The sequence below is a fragment of the Lactuca saligna genome, chromosome 7 (assembly GCF_052625555.1).
Source record: "Lactuca saligna cultivar CGN05327 chromosome 7, ASM5262555v1, whole genome shotgun sequence".
Lineage (NCBI taxonomy): Eukaryota > Viridiplantae > Streptophyta > Magnoliopsida > Asterales > Asteraceae > Lactuca > Lactuca saligna.
In genome coordinates this window covers 91,378,947-91,397,183 of record NC_136423.1, presented here as the reverse complement: position 1 = coordinate 91,397,183, position 18,237 = coordinate 91,378,947, and the positions used below count along the sequence as shown (strand labels likewise).

The window sequence follows — 18,237 nt, the reverse complement described above, 5'->3', positions numbered from 1 at the left end:
TTTGAATAATATTTTTTGGAGAGAAGTATAAGGTATGGGTTAAAAACTGATTGGATGTTGTGGTATTTATAGTTTAAGAAAAGGACAAAAAACAATTTATATATATTAACGACTATATAGCCGTTGGAATGAAATCAAACGTTGGAATGAAATCAACCGTTGCAATAAAAATAAATCAATAAATAAACGGACCAATCATGTGAGGAGTGAGAATGTGGGATCCCCACCCCCACCCTCTTCCTGCGCCAACCTTCCCGCACCCACGGTGCAGTGTTCCCTTATGTGAGAAACGTCCTGCACCATCTCCCCGCACACCATACCGTTCGACCTTAGTATCTAAATCCCTAAAGCAAATGACTTTAGATCTAAAAACTTGTTTGAGTTTTAGTTAGTAATATAACTCTTCAAATATATTTCATCATTGTATTAAAATGTCGCTCCAAGTACTTTATATTTGGAAAATGAAAAATTCATTGTGAAGTTGTTCAAAGTCTTAATTTTTAAATTTTATGTGTCCAAAGAACAAACCCATTTAGAGAATATAAAAGACATTGAAGAATAAGACGTGACGAAAAAATGCTAACAATGTAGCACCTGGTTCTTGGTACGTATTTCTTTTTATTTTTATCTAAGTATTTTGCATTTTTGGCCTTGGACTCGGCGAGTTGAAGGACCAACTCGCCGAGTAGAAGCATAATGGGACACGGGATTTAAGCCGTGGACTTGACGCGTCGGGTCCCGGACTCGGCCAGTAGATGTTGTCTGGACAAAAACCTTAATCCAAGGGTTTGCACCCTATTTAAGCAATGTTATGTCGACCACAACGTCCCTTATGCTCCCAAAACACCTCTCATTGAAACCCTAGCCGTTATTGAAGCAATCTAAGCCTTGTTGGTGGATTTTGGTGCTTGTGCTCTTAAGAAGGAAGGAGAAAAATTTGAGGAAGCAAGTAGAGACCAAGGGAACCCGAGTTTATGCACTATTTGCAGTTCATTGAAAGTAAAAAGTTGTAACCTTGCTCACTCATTTGTTAGATCCCTCTTTGGGGAGATTTAGGGCTTTTATAAGTCATTTTTGGTAGCCAACCATGTTTGCAAACATGGTTGGGGGTTAAAGCTTCTGAATCACATCGTTAAAGGGGTCACTAGGTAGATTTGGGTTGCTTTTACACCCATGAAAGGCCCCATGCATAATAGGAGCTTGTTTTATGCCTTTTTGAGCTCAAAATCCCATGCAAGCACGTAAAGTTTGTAACTTACATGCTAGATCGATTGTAGAAGCTTGGATCTATCTTTTGATCAAAGGTTGTACATCAGAAATCGAGGATTTAGAGTGTGGACGTGATCGACTTGACGAGTCTGTTCTTGGACTCGACGAGTCGAAGGCTTTGAGTCCCCAAATTGTTGAGGGTCAAAGGAACCCAGTTGAGTGTTAGAAAGATTGTAAGAGTGACCCAACGTATTGGACGTAATTTTAGACCTAGAGTTCATGGGACTCGACGAGTGCTAGAACAGACTCGGCAAGCCCAAGGCAATCTCCTTAAGATTGGAGATGAGCTTGATGAGTTGTTCATCAACTCGACGAGTCGAGGACAGGACTTGTTCATCAGATGAAGGTGGACTCGACGAGTGTTCATACAACTCAGCGAGTCAGATGAGGTTTATACGATGTTCATATGAGAGAGGAACTCGTCGAGTTGACGGCCCAACTCGACGAGTCGGGTCATGGATGAGGACGAGTAAAGGGTGAGGGACTCGGCGAGTTGATGGCCCAACTCGGCGAGTCGGGTCAACTTGAAGTTGACTTTGACTGGACTTAGACATACCCTATTTAGGGTTGTACGTGTTGTGTGTTGAATTGAAGGTTGTTGTGTAGGGATCGAGGAGTCGTAGGGAGTTGACTCGTGCGCTGAGAATAATTCAAACACTGCACGACATTGAGTTGAGTTACCTTCCAGTAGGGGTGGGTCTAAGGCCACAATGCCGACCCACCAAAAAGGGGTATTTAGAAGATAATGGTCTTTGTGATAATTATTGTGGTCTGGTTATGTGTTGATTATGAGATTTAACTGGATGATATGTTATGTGTATAATAGGGATTAGCTTCCCTAACAGTGGTCCTTAGGACCTAAGGGTAGGTCAGTACCCGGATATACCTAACTGTATGTTTATATTTGTTGATTGTATGCTAGTGGTATGAGGTGAAATAGTCCCCAGTTATTGGTTGAAAGATACCGATGATGGATACTGGTTGAAAGATACCGATGTTGATTACCGTCTGAAAGATACCGATGATGGTTACCGGTTGAAAGATACAAATGAAGGTTACCGGCTGAAAGATACCGATGAAGGTTACCGGTTGAAAGATACCGACGATATTGCATGGTATGTGGTATGATGGAGGAACTCACTAAGCTTTGTGCTTACAATTTTGGTTTTGGTTTCAGGTACCTCTTCGTCGAAGGGGAAGGAGTCGGCGGTGTAGTAGCGCATCACACACACACTCATGGTTTCCGCAAGGAGCTTTTGGGACTGTACTCTGATTTTCGTTACTTTTGACGTTATGGTTTGGGACACAAAAATATGATTTTGTGACGTGTTGTTTATTTGACAATATTTTGGTAAAAATGTTTATGGAATTGTTAATTTAAAAATGAAATTTTCGGGCTTGAATTTTGGGATGTTACAAACAATCTACATTATTAAATTAGAAACGATGAAACTTGGAAGTCCTTTTGATTAGGTTAGATACAGAAAAAAAAATTTGGCATATAATAGCGGGTTGGCCCAAAACAATTGGTTATGTAGCCAGGCGGTGGAGCAGACTGACGGATGATTTACAGAATTAGAAGGAAAAGGGTAAGAATCGCATTGAAGGGATGCAGAAGGAAAAAGAAGTGGTGGAAGCTCTACGAAAGAATGGTGGTGGGAAGAGATACAATTGAGGGTGAGTAAGCAAGGAGATGCATAAGAAAAGAAAAGGGAAAAAGCCACGTATCTGTTGTGTCAGAAGCTTGACGGTGATGGAATACACAGTTTCCAAAAACACAATAGGGAAAAAATTTAATAAATGAATTAGAATGAGCAAATTGCAATTTGAAGAAAAAAGTGGGGCAATTTTGACAAACATGAAAGGGTAGACACAATTGACCAAAGAGAAATAAACATATGTCAAAAAAGACCCTAAACAATATACATAATGTAAAAAAAGCCAAATAGTGACCCAAATATAATTGCGAGACCATTTATGTCAATCCCTTAGCCACTTTATTGTAGCTAAGATACGAGAAATTTAATATATATATATATATATATATATATATATATATATATATATATATATATATATATAATTAGAATTTTCGGAATTTATAGTTTTAATTTTAATTTACATATTGCCAAAAATTTATATATATTTATGTAAATTTAATTTTTTCCAATAATATAAAACCATTGTATATAATAACCAGTTTAAAAGATTATTGTCACTAAAAGATATATAACAGTCACTATAAGAAATAATTATGTGTTGGAATGAAAACAAACGTTATGGTACGAAATAAAAAAATTCATGTGGCTAGAGAGTTAACGTTTATATTAGATTAGGAGTAGGATAGTTTCTCGTTTTAAAAAAAAAAAAATAAAATAAAAAAAAATTATCTCAACAAAGACACATACATTTTAGGCCTTAAACCTAGGGCAGACGTATGATTTTACACTAAGGGTTGCACGAGAGAGTTAGATGTTACACTGTAGTAGAAAAAATAAAATTTTTGAAATTTTTTCGAAAATTTTTCCACTATGACCGAAAAAGTTAGGAGTTATCGGTATCACCGTGGACCACCCCTATGTCAAACATTCCTACATAGTAACACACCTCAATCCTCCATCGCCGACATGTGTATTTGCTAAAGAAATAATTCAAGATACATGGCATACCGGAGTCGGTAATTGCATATCCAAATTGGATTTTGTGAGTAACTTTTGGAAAGAGCTATTTAAGTTACAAGGCACACATTTGAAATATAACACTGCTTAGTGCTTACCATCCTCAAATGGATGCCCAATCTGAGGTGGTTAACAAATGACTTGAACAATATTTTAAATACACCCAAACAATGTTACAATTGCCGGTGGAGTATTGGTACAATACATGCGTCCCATCGGCTTAAAAGCTTCATTATTTAAAGTGTTATATGTTCGTGACTAATTCGTTACAAGAAAAGAAAAAAAAAATCGAATTGGTGGATCAAGATTTAATGTATAGGGATGAATATATGGATGAGGTCATGAGAATATAAGTTGAAGACTTGGCTTGGAAATATGTTGGACTCAACGTGTGTCATTTGTTCTTTTTGAAGATTCATCCATACCACAACCATTAGTGGTTAATAACAATCACAAATGCTACTTACTATTCACCAAAGTGTTGGACAAGTAACTTAGGTTGCGTGTAGGTACAAAAAAACATTTTTCATTTTCTGTTTTTCGTTTTCAGTTTTCGTTTTTGTTTTCAGTTTTCAATTTGGATAATGGCGTAGGTGGTGGTGGTGGTGATGGCGGCAACAGGGTGGTGGTGGTGGTGACTATGGTGTGTGTGTTTATATTTTAGAATTTTTTTTGTAATTAAAAAATATGGAAAACAATAATTATCGGTTTTCTAAAATTTTCTAAGTTGTTTGTAATTTTGGAACGCATAAAGTTTTTATTTTCCGTAAAAAAAATTGTTGAGCTAAACGTGTTTTAAAAATTTTTATTTTTCTTGGAAAAAATTTCCCGAAAATCATCGATTTTTTCGTAATTGAATGCACCTTTACCTTTTACCGCTCCCAATTTCCAGCATCATAGCAACAAATGCTATGATGCATATTGATTTTTACATCTCTCAATCAAGAAAAGCTATCAGGAAGTGCTCTTCACGACCATTTACACCTTCTCACTTAAAAGACACTTTGGAAATTTTGGCTATCCTAGAGGACATTTTAGACATTCATTAACCTTTAGGAAGGTTGGGCCGGAAAGTTAGAGTATTGATTAAATGGAAAGATATTTCTCCCTTTAAAGCCTCATGGGAAGACTTTAAATAAATGATGATATAATTTCCAGATTGCAAACTTGAGAATAAGGTACGATTTTTTCATATGGGTATGGGTATACACTTGAATAAACTTCCTTCGTGATTCACTTTTCAAACAGAACAAATGGATTAAAAGATGAAGTCTTGCTCTGTTTGTTATAAGGATAGTTGTTTCATGTTATTGTAGTCTTTTATTTGTTATGTCGGTTAGTCGTGTTATAATTAAGAGGTCATTCATTAGTAGGTTTTGCTTTGACTGTAACTGATTTTCAGTTAGAGCGAGAGCTCTGGGTGATATTAGCATCTCGAAGGCTAGAGGTTCTAATTTTTATTGTAATCATTCGATTTAGTTTGTGATTCTTGATAAACATACAATTCTAGCCAACTTTGTTCGTACACAATCTGCTCTCACTTCTCCTCATGATACACCCTCACGATCATGTCAATTGTTTACTTGAAACCTACACGATAGTTCCATTATGCATACAATCAAATAACTATTTGGAACAACGGTTCCATTTCAAAACATAGTACAATTTTCAATGAACCAATACATTAGTTTAACTTATGCTTTTTCATAGGTAGAAACAAATAACAAACTTTACATAAATACACACATGAAATATTATAAAATGATATGGTAAAGTTGCATCATGCTTAAGTGGTGTCTGTCAAATATCTTTAACAAATGTTGAGTCACTCTTCCTCAGTAGTGGTATATAGGATTGGCTAATAAGGGTTTAGCCCTAGGGGTAGTTAATCCAAATTTTTCTTTCATATCCAGGTCACTTGGTGACATCCTACTCGGTAGCTCCCAATCAAAGAAATGTACCATGTTGGAAACCACCAAGCCAGTGTTTAGTAATCCTAAGTTCATTCCAGGACATCCTCTTCTACCAATTCCGAATTGTATAAGTTGATAATCATGTCCGCGAAAATCAACTTCTGTGTCTAGAAACCTCTCTGGAAGAAACTCCTCCCAATTTTCAGACCAAACTTTTGAGTCACGTCCAAATGCCCAATAATTTACAAGAAGTCGTGTATTCTTAGGTATATTGTAACCATTAATCACAATATCCTCCATTGATTGATGTGGAACCAATAATGGAGCAATGGGATAAAGCCTTAAAGTCTCCTTAACTACCATCTGCAAGTAACTTAAGTTTGTCAAATCTGTTTCTTCAACCACATGTTTATCTCCAATCACAACTTTCAACTCTTGTTGTAGTTTCTTCATCACTCTAGGGTGTTTTATAAGTGCAGCTAAAATCCATTCAACAGAAGTTTTTACAGTGTCAATGGAGCCAGCTATCAAATCCACTAAAATGCATTTCATACCAGACCTATCAATTGTAAAGGATAGGTCATCATGGGTATTTGAATACCGATTCTTTAGTGAAAGCAATATGTCAATAAAATCCATTTCTTCAGGACTTTGAGATTTAATAAGTATGTGTTCTTCATGCTCATTTATCAATGTCTCCAAAATTTCATCAAGTTCCTTGCTTAACGACTTAAAACGTTTAGTCAAGCCCTACAAATCCGAATCAATAGAAAAAGGACACATAATATTAGATTTATCGTGACAAAAGAGTAAAAAGTCATCAAAACTACCAAACCCTAATCAAACGGTCTGGAATATATGATGTACACGATTTTGCAATATTATCTGTGAATCTTGTTATAATTTTCATATTAACAACTTATTAGGTATTGTCGGAGTTTATGAAAGTAAAAGTACCTAGGAATGTTGGCTATGTTGTCATTTGACCAAGTACATCACTTCTCTAATTTAATAGAACATTAATTCAAAATTTTATATAATTTGAAATTTTTTACAAATTTATTATAATTTGAACTTTTTTACAAATTTATTATCATTTAGGTATATGTCATGTTTAGGGTTTTACCAACCACATATTTATCACTCACTATGTAATTATATATTTACATAGGGTCATTGCCCTACGAGTATTAGATGGTTAAATTCTCTTAAAGGTTGTAGATCTAAGTCTATAGACAAAAATGTCATTTAGAAGTAGGTTATTAGAAATTATTATATGTTAAAAAAATATAATCATTTATTTATTTGACACATACTATATATATATATATATATATATATATATATATATATATATATATATATATATATATACACACACACACAGAGAGAGAGAGAGAGAGGAAAGTTATTTTGAGAACTTAAAGATTTGCGTAACCTCAAAAAATTCTAATCCATTCATCATTTTTCAAAACGAAGATCACCAATATTCATAAAGGTTTCATCTAAGAAGGATCAATGCTAAAAATATTGATGAACTTTTTTTGTTTTTTTGGAAGTACGCATATATGCACACCTAAATATGCATGCATGAATCTTTATGTTTTCTGTATTTTATTGACGTTTTCAAGTTGCAACTATCTTAAATATTGCTATTAGAGTCTCATTGTTGTATTGGATTTGAAAAATATTGAAAAAACACAAATATGCATATATATATATATATATATATATATATATATATATATATATATATATATATATATATATATATATATATATATTCAAATTTGCATACAGGCACATTTCAAAAAATTAAATCTTTAATTTTTTTTAAGCTTAGATATGAATTTGATGTACCATTTTGAGAATATATTAATGGTCTTTGTTTTGAAAAATAATAAGCAAATTAGGATTTATTGAGTTCTTGCAAATTAGGATATATATATATATATATATATATATATATATATATATATATATATATATATATATATATATATATATATATATATATATATATATATATAGGTTTAGATTCTATGGAGAAGAGTAGTGATGCGTAAGCTGTTTTAATACAAAAAAAGGGCACCCCGGCACCCCGGAGCAGGAATACTATTAATCAACAAATGATGCTACTCATTGGAAAAAGATTTGTCAATCATGTATTCGTACATATTTGTAAGCAATCCTAATTCTTCATTTTTTTCTTACTCTATTTGTATTTGCTAGCATAACTTTTATTGATAATTGTTTGATATAGTAAATTATTTGCATAAAAAAGCTAATTGCCTCTAAAACTAATTTTTGAAAAAACTAATCGCATCCGTCGCTTGGCGCGGGTAAACAGCTATTATGTGTGTGTGTGTATAGATACACTAGTTGTTTACCTACGTCAAGCGACGAGTGCGATTAGTTGTTTCATAAATTATATATATATATATATATATATATATATATATATATATATATATATTTGAAATAATGGGTTGAATTTAAAAATACCTAAAACTTTAATAACTTTTTTCTGTTTTAACCAAAAATTTGTTTCAAAAAAATCTAACCTAGTATGTATTTATTAATTATGTGGGACGGGTACACTTTGGTTGTCTACGGTTTTGTTGAGGTGTAAATCGTTTGTTGTTTTTGAATTAGCCCAAATTTTATGTGGATGACGTGAAGAGGGTGCTAAACATTATGGGCCTAGATTAGCGTAAAATAGAGACACAATAATAGAATATTGTTCTACTTATCATGAGTTCAAGTAGTATCATCAGTTGAGATATTCATGCTTCAGGATTCATCACTAATAGTTTCATATATTGTTGATGGTTTTAGTGTTACCATGTCATTTTAATTAACTGGAACTAAAATGTGAGCTAAGGGGCTTTGCAATTTGTACTCTAATATATGTACGGAGTTGTACGGAGTGCACACATGTATAAGATCGAATTAGGAGTCGGTTCGGCGATTAGTCGGGGGTCCGGGGGCAGTGCCCCCAGGTCCAGGAGTTCCAAAGGGGCAGCGCCCCTTTGGCGGGGTCTAGCGGCAGCGCCCCTAGCGGGGTCCAAGGGGCAGAGCCTCTAGCTGGGGTCTTGTTGCATGTATTTCTATTATTAGATTGTTGATTGCCTTGGCAAGTATCCACAATCTGGTTATTCACTAAATGGATGTGAAAACAGCCTTTTTAAATGGTGATCTTGACGAGGAAGTTCATATGAAACAACCAGAAGGTTTCATTATGATCGGTAAAGAGCATATGGTTTCTAAACAATGGCATCAAAATTTTGATGAGGTGATTTTGTCTTTTGGTTTCAAGACAAACCAATGTGACAAATGTGTTTATAGTAGATTTAATGATGCCACTAGAGTTGGAGTGATCATTTGCTTATATGTAGATGACATGTTGATTTTTGGTACCGACCAAAATCAAGTGGATGAAACAAAGAAATTGTTATCATCCAAGTTTTCCATGAAAGATTTAGGAGCGGCTAATGTAATTCCTGGAATAAGAATTAAGATGATGAACAAAAAATTGGTAATGACTCAAAGTCATTATATTGAGAAATTTCTCAAGCGGTTTAAATTTACAGATTGTTCTCCTATGAGTACTCCTATGGATCCAAGTGTGAAATTAATGCCAAATAATGGCGTTCCCATTTCATAATTGGAATACTATAAGGCTATTGGTAGCTTGATGTATGCCATGATAAGTACCAGACCTGATATTGCTTTTGTTGTGGGTAAGTTGAGCAGGTACGCTAGCAATTCTAGTGGTCAACAGTGGCAAGCAGTGAATAGAGTGTTTAAGTATCTCAAGGGAACCATGAATTATGGTTTGAGTTATTTGGGGAGTCCTTTGATTTTAGAAGGTCATTCAGATGCAAGTTGGATTACCAACATGGAGGACCATTCCTCAACTTCTGGTTGGGTATTCTTGCTTGGGGGAGGTGTGATTCCTTGGGCTTCCAAAAGCAATCTTGCATTACAAACTCGACAATGGAAACTGAGTTTGTTGCGTTAGCAGCTACTTGTAAAGAAGCAGAGTGGCTAAGGAATTTAGTCTATGAGATTCCTTTGTGGTCTAAACCGATAGCACCTATTTGACGCTTTGGCTAAGGCATATATCCAGGTTTATAATGGCAAGTCTAGTTGTGAAGTGTAGCCGCATTTCAAAAGGTTGTGGAAAGGAGTTACCTACGTGGTTGTGAAGTGTAGCCGCATTTCAAAAGGTTGTGGACTTGACCTTGATACGATCATGAGAGGATTGGGACACATGACTTTATAATAGTGTCAAGTTGTATTATGCTAGAAATTCAATAAACTAGTATGTATTTTAATTTCTGGTATTCAAATGGGTTGATGGGTTCAATTCTTAGAACACCCTGATTCTTAAGTATTTGCAAATGTATTATACTCGGTGGAAATTCAATTGTTTCGATATTTTCATTATGTAATAGTTTGGTTTGTTTTGATAAGGTTATGTTTGTTCAAGGGTTCCACTAAAATGGGGGAGGATTGTTGGTGATTTTAGTGTCACCATATCTTTTTAAGTAACTAGAACTAACATGTGAGCTAAGGGGATTCATGATTTGTACTCTAATATATGTATGGAGTTGTGTGGAGTCCACGCATGTATAAGATCAAATTAGAAGCCGGTTCAACGACTAGTCGGGGGTCCGGGGCAGCGCCCCTTTGGCGGGGTCTAGGGGCAGCGCCCCTAGTGGGGTCCAAGGGGCAGAGCCCCTAACTGGGTGATGATCTTAAGGGTGATTATGGTAAAACTAACGAAACTCGTTAGTTTTGGTAACCCTAAATCCTCATTAAATCCGGATTAACATTATTTGCTTCTAAAGCAACTAATGACGGCTCAACCCTAATGAAACCCTAATCTTGTTTATTATATAAACAGTTCTTCCTCCACAGAAGAGGGTGACGATCTTAAGCTCTCGTTTTTCATCATACTTTCACAGAATCCTCTAGCATATTGGCTTACGTTTTCTGTGCCTAGAAACATAGGTGTCCACTTGGATTATCCTGGACTGAATTTCTTGTAACCCAGGCATAGGATAGAAATATCAGTTCGGAAAGTGATATCACGATCCAAGTTGGTATCCAGATCTCCACCACAAACCCTAACTTTATATATATATATATATATATATATATATATATATATATATATATATATATATATATATATATATATATATCCATGAAGCAACAATGCTATTTATTATCCATTCAGCTTCATCATTGTTATGATATTCAATCGCACCATCAAGATAACCAAAAATCCTAACACTGATTTATATGTAAAGTGACCTACATTTTGTATCTAGAAAGTATTAAAATGTAGAAGAATGGGTAGATGTTACTTGATATTATTTATGCAGTAAATTATGGGGAGTACCACTTTAGGAATTGTTATCATAAGGAGATGTTTGGTACCATATTAAAGCCTTTTAATGACAAAGAACACAAGATTGAATGGTTTGAAGGACAACTATTAAGTATTGAAGAAGAACAAAGTGTATTCACTCAAACCAAATAAGAGCAAAATTATGATTAGAACAATTGTGCGCTATATTATTAACTTGTGTGTCATTATATCATCACCAAGTATATTGATCTACATCGATAAATAAATGTAATCACATGACTATATGTATTAATCGAAATACGGTTAATTATGAGTACTAGAAAACAAAATTTGAGTTTCTTAAAGATATTATTTTTGAAAGCTCATGTTCTTTTTTGATTCGGTTCGTTAAGACTATAAGGAGTGATAGCATGCTTTCACATAGGATTTTTTTTAAGCCACATAGGATAAGATGATGATAGCATTAAATTGTAAATTTGTAGAGAGTGGTAGCAACTAAATATAATTGTATTTTATTTTGAAAAAAAAAAAGGAGCAATCAATTAGATCTCATTTCTCCTCTCTTTATCTTTTCTTTCATCTCGCTACTAGGATAGTGCACCAATCTTAACGAGGAGCCTCACATGTTTTTTGGGAGTGGGTTTGGCGTTTATAGCGAGCTCGATGCGAGCTGGTTGCGAGTCTCACTCCCTCCAACCAAATAGAAATCACAAAGTACAAATTTATGAGGTATCTTAGTTGCAATGCTATTTTATTGCTTGTGAATTGTAATCATTTTTAATGTTTAGCTAGCTTCGTAAGTTTCTAATGCTAATTCAGTTGTTCCAAAATTGTGAACAATAATTACATTTGATTATCAGTGTTTCAAGAAGTCAAGTTTTTGACTATTAAAGTATTAAAGATGAAACTCTTAATAAATAATAATAATTTACTTATTTTTGAAAACATGAAGTATGATAATGAGGTGCAATGCCTTAGTAGAAAAGTAAAAGATAATTAATGCATATATGTCTACGATCATTCAACCCATAAACATGAGGTACAACTATATTAAGATTTATATATGTTTAGCTATATTAACATTTATATATATATATATATATATATATATATATATATATATATATATATATATATATATATATATATATAAAAGAAACATTTCTATATATATAAAATTCATTTGAAATTTCCATCACTTTTCAATTTTTTTCTAATAATTATTATAAATTTATTAATAATGTTAAATTAATACAAAAACTAAATTCTAATAATAAATTAATTAAATTACAATATTAAAATACCATATTTTACTTCTATTTATAAAATTATAACTTTAACTTTTTAACATATTATAGTTAACTTATTAGTTTAGATATATTGTCGTATGTGAACAATTGTCATTTTAAAATCACAAATTTTGTATAATTTATGATTTTATGCAAAATAATTAAATTATTAATTTCAATATAATGTTAAACGGTTATTTTAAATCAAAATTTCAGTTAAAGTTGAAAAAAAAATCAAGAGACTATTTTATAAATAGTTAAAAATTAAAAATTATAGTGTTAAATCTAAACTGTAATCCTAAATTAACAAAAAAACATGAAACTATTTTTATAATCAATTAAGAATTTTCAAATAAGTAGCTTAAAAATAGTTTATAATAAGAATAGTTAAACGTAATATTATATAAAAAAATTATAATGTTATCTTAAAAAACAAAAACAATATTGTATTAAATAATTACAATAAAAGATACTAACAATATTTATCAAATAAATTTTAAAATAATTAAATTTTTAAAATCAAATTAAAATAATTAAATATTTCCAAGTATGTTATTGTAAATAACTTACAACAACAATAGATAAAACTAACATTATATACAATAATTATATTGTTACCTTTAAAAAATAAAAACAATACTTCATATTATAATTACAATGACAGAAATTAAAATCTTATACAAATAAACTTTTTAAAATTAATTAATCATAAAAACAACTATAAATATAATTAAACCATATATTATATTTAATTTAATTCATTAGTAACCCGCAGGTAGGGGCTATTGAAACAATTAAGATTATACATTTTTAAAAGATATCTACATGTCATATAATTTAAATAAATATTAGTTTATACCAACTTATTAGAAGATTTACTACATAAAAGCTAACAACAACGTAATTGATATATTTAAAAATATATATTTATAAAAATTCTAAATATATTTTTGTATTCTATACAATGCGTGGGTATCCGTCTGGTTAGCCTATAAAGTTCGATTAAATTACTAAGCCTTTTTTTTGCACAAAAACAAAGCTATATCAAAATCGAGCTTTATAAAACTTGAGGTAAAAATTATGAAATTACCTGAAGATCAAACGGAGCTAACATAGGCACATAGTCGGCCAAATTGAAGATGCCTATTGCTTCCATGCTCTCGTCCATTACGCTCTTGAAAAGGAACTTGTCATCATTTTTCTTACCAAATATCATCCTACACGTCATGCCTTCAATCAGCGCACCTACAGTCTCACTTAAATTCACCACCTTATGTCCCATGGACGCAACCCTAATCTCCTCCAGCATCAACCTGATTTCCTCCCTTCTTATCCCTGCAAAACTATTAATTTTCTTAGCACTAAGCAGTTCCAATGTACAAAACTTCCTTACACTTCGCCAGTATGATCCATATTCCGTAAAAGTCAATCCCTTTCCACTATAAGCAAAGTACTTTGTTGCTTGGATATTGGGACGAGAAGCAAAAACAACATCATGAGTCCCGAGGAAGAGTTTGGCAGCTTCCGGCGAAGAAACTATCACAAATTGGATGGACCCAAGGCGGATTGACATGATGGGACCATACTTTTGGGAGAGCTTGTGGAGGTCACGATGGGGGAGGTTTCCCAGTAAGTGGAGACTTCCGATGATTGGTAAGGGCGTGGGGCCAGGTGGTAGATTCTTGTGGCGGAGATGAGTTAATCGCACTCGCCAAAACAAGATCCCGGAGAGAAATAATAGTATTGCAAGTATAACAGAAGACATAGTTGCTGCTTGTTGAAGCTTTTCTCGTAGTATTTTCTTTGTGATGAAGATATATAGATAGCTTGGGTCGACAAATGTCATTGTTTCCATTTTTGTTTTCTTAATTTGTTTAGGAGTAAATCTTTCTTTCTTTGTAACTTTTGTTTGTATCACTTGTTCGAGTTTTTTTTCTGTAAAAGGGTTGTTTTCAAAATGAGTTATGAAAAGGTGATGTTCCAAATTCATTTTAAAAAATGGGACTGTGTCTATTTTTAAATTACGTAAATGGTCCTTTTAGTTTTATGCAGTTATCATTTTCAGTTATATATTTGACTTTTATATTGTTCATTTCCATTTCCACCTTGATTATAAATAATATTTTTTTATAAATATGTTACATAGATATTATTAGAAGTAGATATAAAATAAATAAATATACAAATTTTATATATGAATTGTCCAATCAATAATAACGTCTATAAAAGGAATTTCAAAATAATTAAAGAATTCAAAAATATCATTATACATTTGATATTCTATTGTTGATGAATTTTCATTTCAACTCTTTAGAATTGAATACATTTTACTAGTATTGATGAATTTTCATTTCAACTCTTTAGAATTGAATAAATTTTAATTTTTGATGCTATTGATTCCAATCACCGAATTGCATTTTTTTCATATTTTCACCCGTTTCCATATTTCTCTTATCTTTGTATTATTAGCTTTTTTTTTTCTATGTCAAACTAAGGTGTGTGTGTGTGTATATATATATATATATATATATATATATATATATATATATATATATATATATATATTGCATATATAAACAATGTCAACATTAAATTTAAGATACTAATTTATGTTATTTGTCCTATGATTTGTAGTTAAATTCTCGTATATTCGTTGTTATGGCTCTAAACCGTACCTTTATGATTATTTTATATTGTGGTGGTAATATTGAATATGAAAATGGATTCAACAAGGGTGACCAAGCAACTTTGTCTACTTCAAATATTCTTAGGCATAAACTATGGTATGAGCAATTTAAAGATTTGATTTATACACATGTTGGAGTTGTAAAGCCTGTCTGTAAGTTGAATTTGTCAATGTGTTACCAATATTGTGGGAGATCTAACATGTCACCCCTCATAAATGATTCATCTTTAGACATGATGTATTATTTAACTGAGAATTATGAAAATTATTGTGACCAAATTTATGTTGACATAGAACAAATAACACCACCAACAAATACTAGTTACGCAAATCTCCTTCGTAATTTTGAAGCACCATTTCCTTTGCATAATGATGATAAACGTCAGAAAAATAATGACTTTGGAGAGTTCAAAGTACCAAATAGGTAGCAAAATGTAAGACTTTAGCATGTACGAGATGAAGGAGAAATCTCTAGTTCTATGCATCATGCGTTACCTTGTCAATGGTATTCATGCAATTAAGAAGAAAAGTCATAATATGTGGCAGATTACATGTTAGATGGATGAATATAATTGCTTTGGATCTTGTATTGGTAATGATAAAGGAAATTTGAACTCAACAACGATTGCTTCATATATCATCCACTCAATTGAAAAAATGTTGCTTATCTAGTGAAACATATACAAGCAGATATTAAAACTATTTAGCATGTTGATGTTTGTTATGATAATGTATGGCATGGTAGGAGAAAATACATAGAGAAGATTTATGGAACTTAGGAGAGTAACTTTGTTGAGTTACCTAAGTATATTGTAGCTTTGTAGTCTTCATACCCTGATACAGTTGTCACTTGGTTTCATAAACCAAATGGCACATTGCATGTAGCAACATTCAAATATATTTTTTGGTCTTTTAGCCCATCTATTATGGCATTTCATTTTTGTCGGCCTGTTATTTCTGTTAATGGTACTCATTTGAAGGGTTCGTACAAAGGAAAAATGCTTGTTGTTGCAAAAAATGTTAATAATCATATATTACTTATTTTTATGTTATTGTTTATCAGGAGACTGTACACAGTTGGTGTTAGTTTTTTTTTTTTTATCTATTTAGACAATTTGTTGCTCCAAATAGACAATTATATGTTATTTCAGACATGCATAAAGGAATAATTCATGCATTGGCAAATATACATGAATGGAAAGAGCTAGTAGCATACCATCGCTATTATCTTCAACACATCATTTGTAATCTCATGAAAGGCACAAGAACGTGCGCCTTAAAAGATTATGTTGGTCTATTGGTAGCACAACACAAAAAAAGAAAATTCATTAAGTCCAAGAAAGAGATAAAAGAACTCGATGTTGAAGCTTGGCTATATCTAAGTCAAATTTACAAAAGTTAATTGTGTCTTTTATATGATAAAGAACACAGGTGGGGTTCCTTAACAACAAATATTCTATGAGAGTATGAACAATGTGTTGCGAGGAGCAAGACAATTACCGATTAGGGTATGTATTGACCTTACATTCAATAAAATTGTGCAACTTTTCAGAAAGCATAGTAATGTTGCATTAAAATTTAATACACCTCTACCATCATGCATGTAGTATCTCTTTGTTAAACATGACACCTACGCACAAAGTCATGCTTTATCTGAGTTTACTACAATGAAGGTGTATACATAATCATTACTAGGCCACGAATAAATGGAACGGGTGGAATTACTCATACTGTCCATTATTTCCAACACACATGCATCTATGGTAAGTGGAAAATGGAAAGATTTCCATGTTTGCATGCTCTTGCAGTCTGTCGAAATAGAGGGGATTATCATATTTCAGTTATGAATGATGTATACACTAGTGCAACCTATAAACTACTATATAATGCTAATTGCACCACTTCCCCATGTTAATTATTGGTTCGATTCAAATTAGGCGATTGAAGCAGATTACTCAAAATTTTCTATTGCTCGAGGTAGGAGGTGTGAAAACTGAATACGTAACGAGATGGACATGCATCATCTCGGTGAACCTCGCAGATGTGGATTATGCTACCAACGAGGTCATAATCGAAAAAGTTGTCCAAAGTCCAAACCACGCTTTAATACGATGTAAGCAATGTATTTTATTGATCTAGTAATTTTAACTTTAGTGATCTTGTAATTTTATGTTTACTTGATTTTGTAATTTGATGTTGAAATGGTCTTGTGATTTCTTAATGTTATACATATGATGTGAAATATATCTTTTATTTCTTATATATATAATTTTAGTAATATTTAATATTGGTATTGGTTTGAAGGTTTTAATGATGTATTTTTAGTTGTATAAATTAGTAAGGTCTATGTATAAATTTTAATAATATGTTTATAATTCAAAAATATCACATTAACAATATATTTATAATAAAAGAAATATTATTAATAAAGTTGGTAAAGGTAGAAAATAAAAATAAAATGTAAAAGGTAAATGTGTAATTGAAAAGTTTTATAACATGAAACTCAAAATTCTAATAAAATACAAGGGCCATTTATGTTATTAAAAAACTCATACGATGATTGAATTGAAGCGAGAACACCATTTTTACAAACCAATTTCAATCAGCCACTTCTTACAATCACTATTGAAAAGAGCCTCCTTTTTACCAAAAAAAAAAAAAAAACAAACAAACTACGTTTTATCAGCCGGATATACCAGATTTGTTAAGTTATCTTATTGACCATTTAAAAAAAACAAAATATTTAATAAACTATGAAGTTGCATGCTAGATGAGCGAAACATAACCTAATATGTATGACAGGTTGATTACATCACCAACCCACATGTGATTGATCGAAAGAAAAGACAATATTTAAATATTGTTAACAACATTGGAAGCCTTTTTTTTCCCTCGGAAAACCTTATTCCTTATAGTTTATATCCTCCCACAAACACCAAATTAAGGATACAATTAGAGCACAGGAAAGCTTCCGACGAATTAATGTCCAAGAATTTTGAAGTAAACCCAAAATGAACAA

The 18,237-nt window shown here is 32.2% G+C and overlaps 1 protein-coding gene across 1 annotated transcript; it reads right to left on the bottom strand.

The window, feature by feature from the left end:
- Positions 1-5,524: 5,524 nt before the first annotated feature.
- LOC145003827 (cytochrome P450 CYP736A12-like) lies at positions 5,525-14,331 on the bottom strand. Its single transcript, XM_078962739.1, has 2 exons — positions 13,623-14,331; positions 5,525-6,610 (listed from the first exon to the last, which is right to left on the bottom strand). The coding sequence occupies exons 1-2, from the start codon at positions 14,295-14,297 to the stop codon at positions 5,783-5,785; spliced, it is 1,503 nt and encodes a 500-aa protein (XP_078818865.1). The 5' UTR covers positions 14,298-14,331; the 3' UTR covers positions 5,525-5,782.
- Between the last annotated feature and the right edge of the window lie 3,906 nt (positions 14,332-18,237).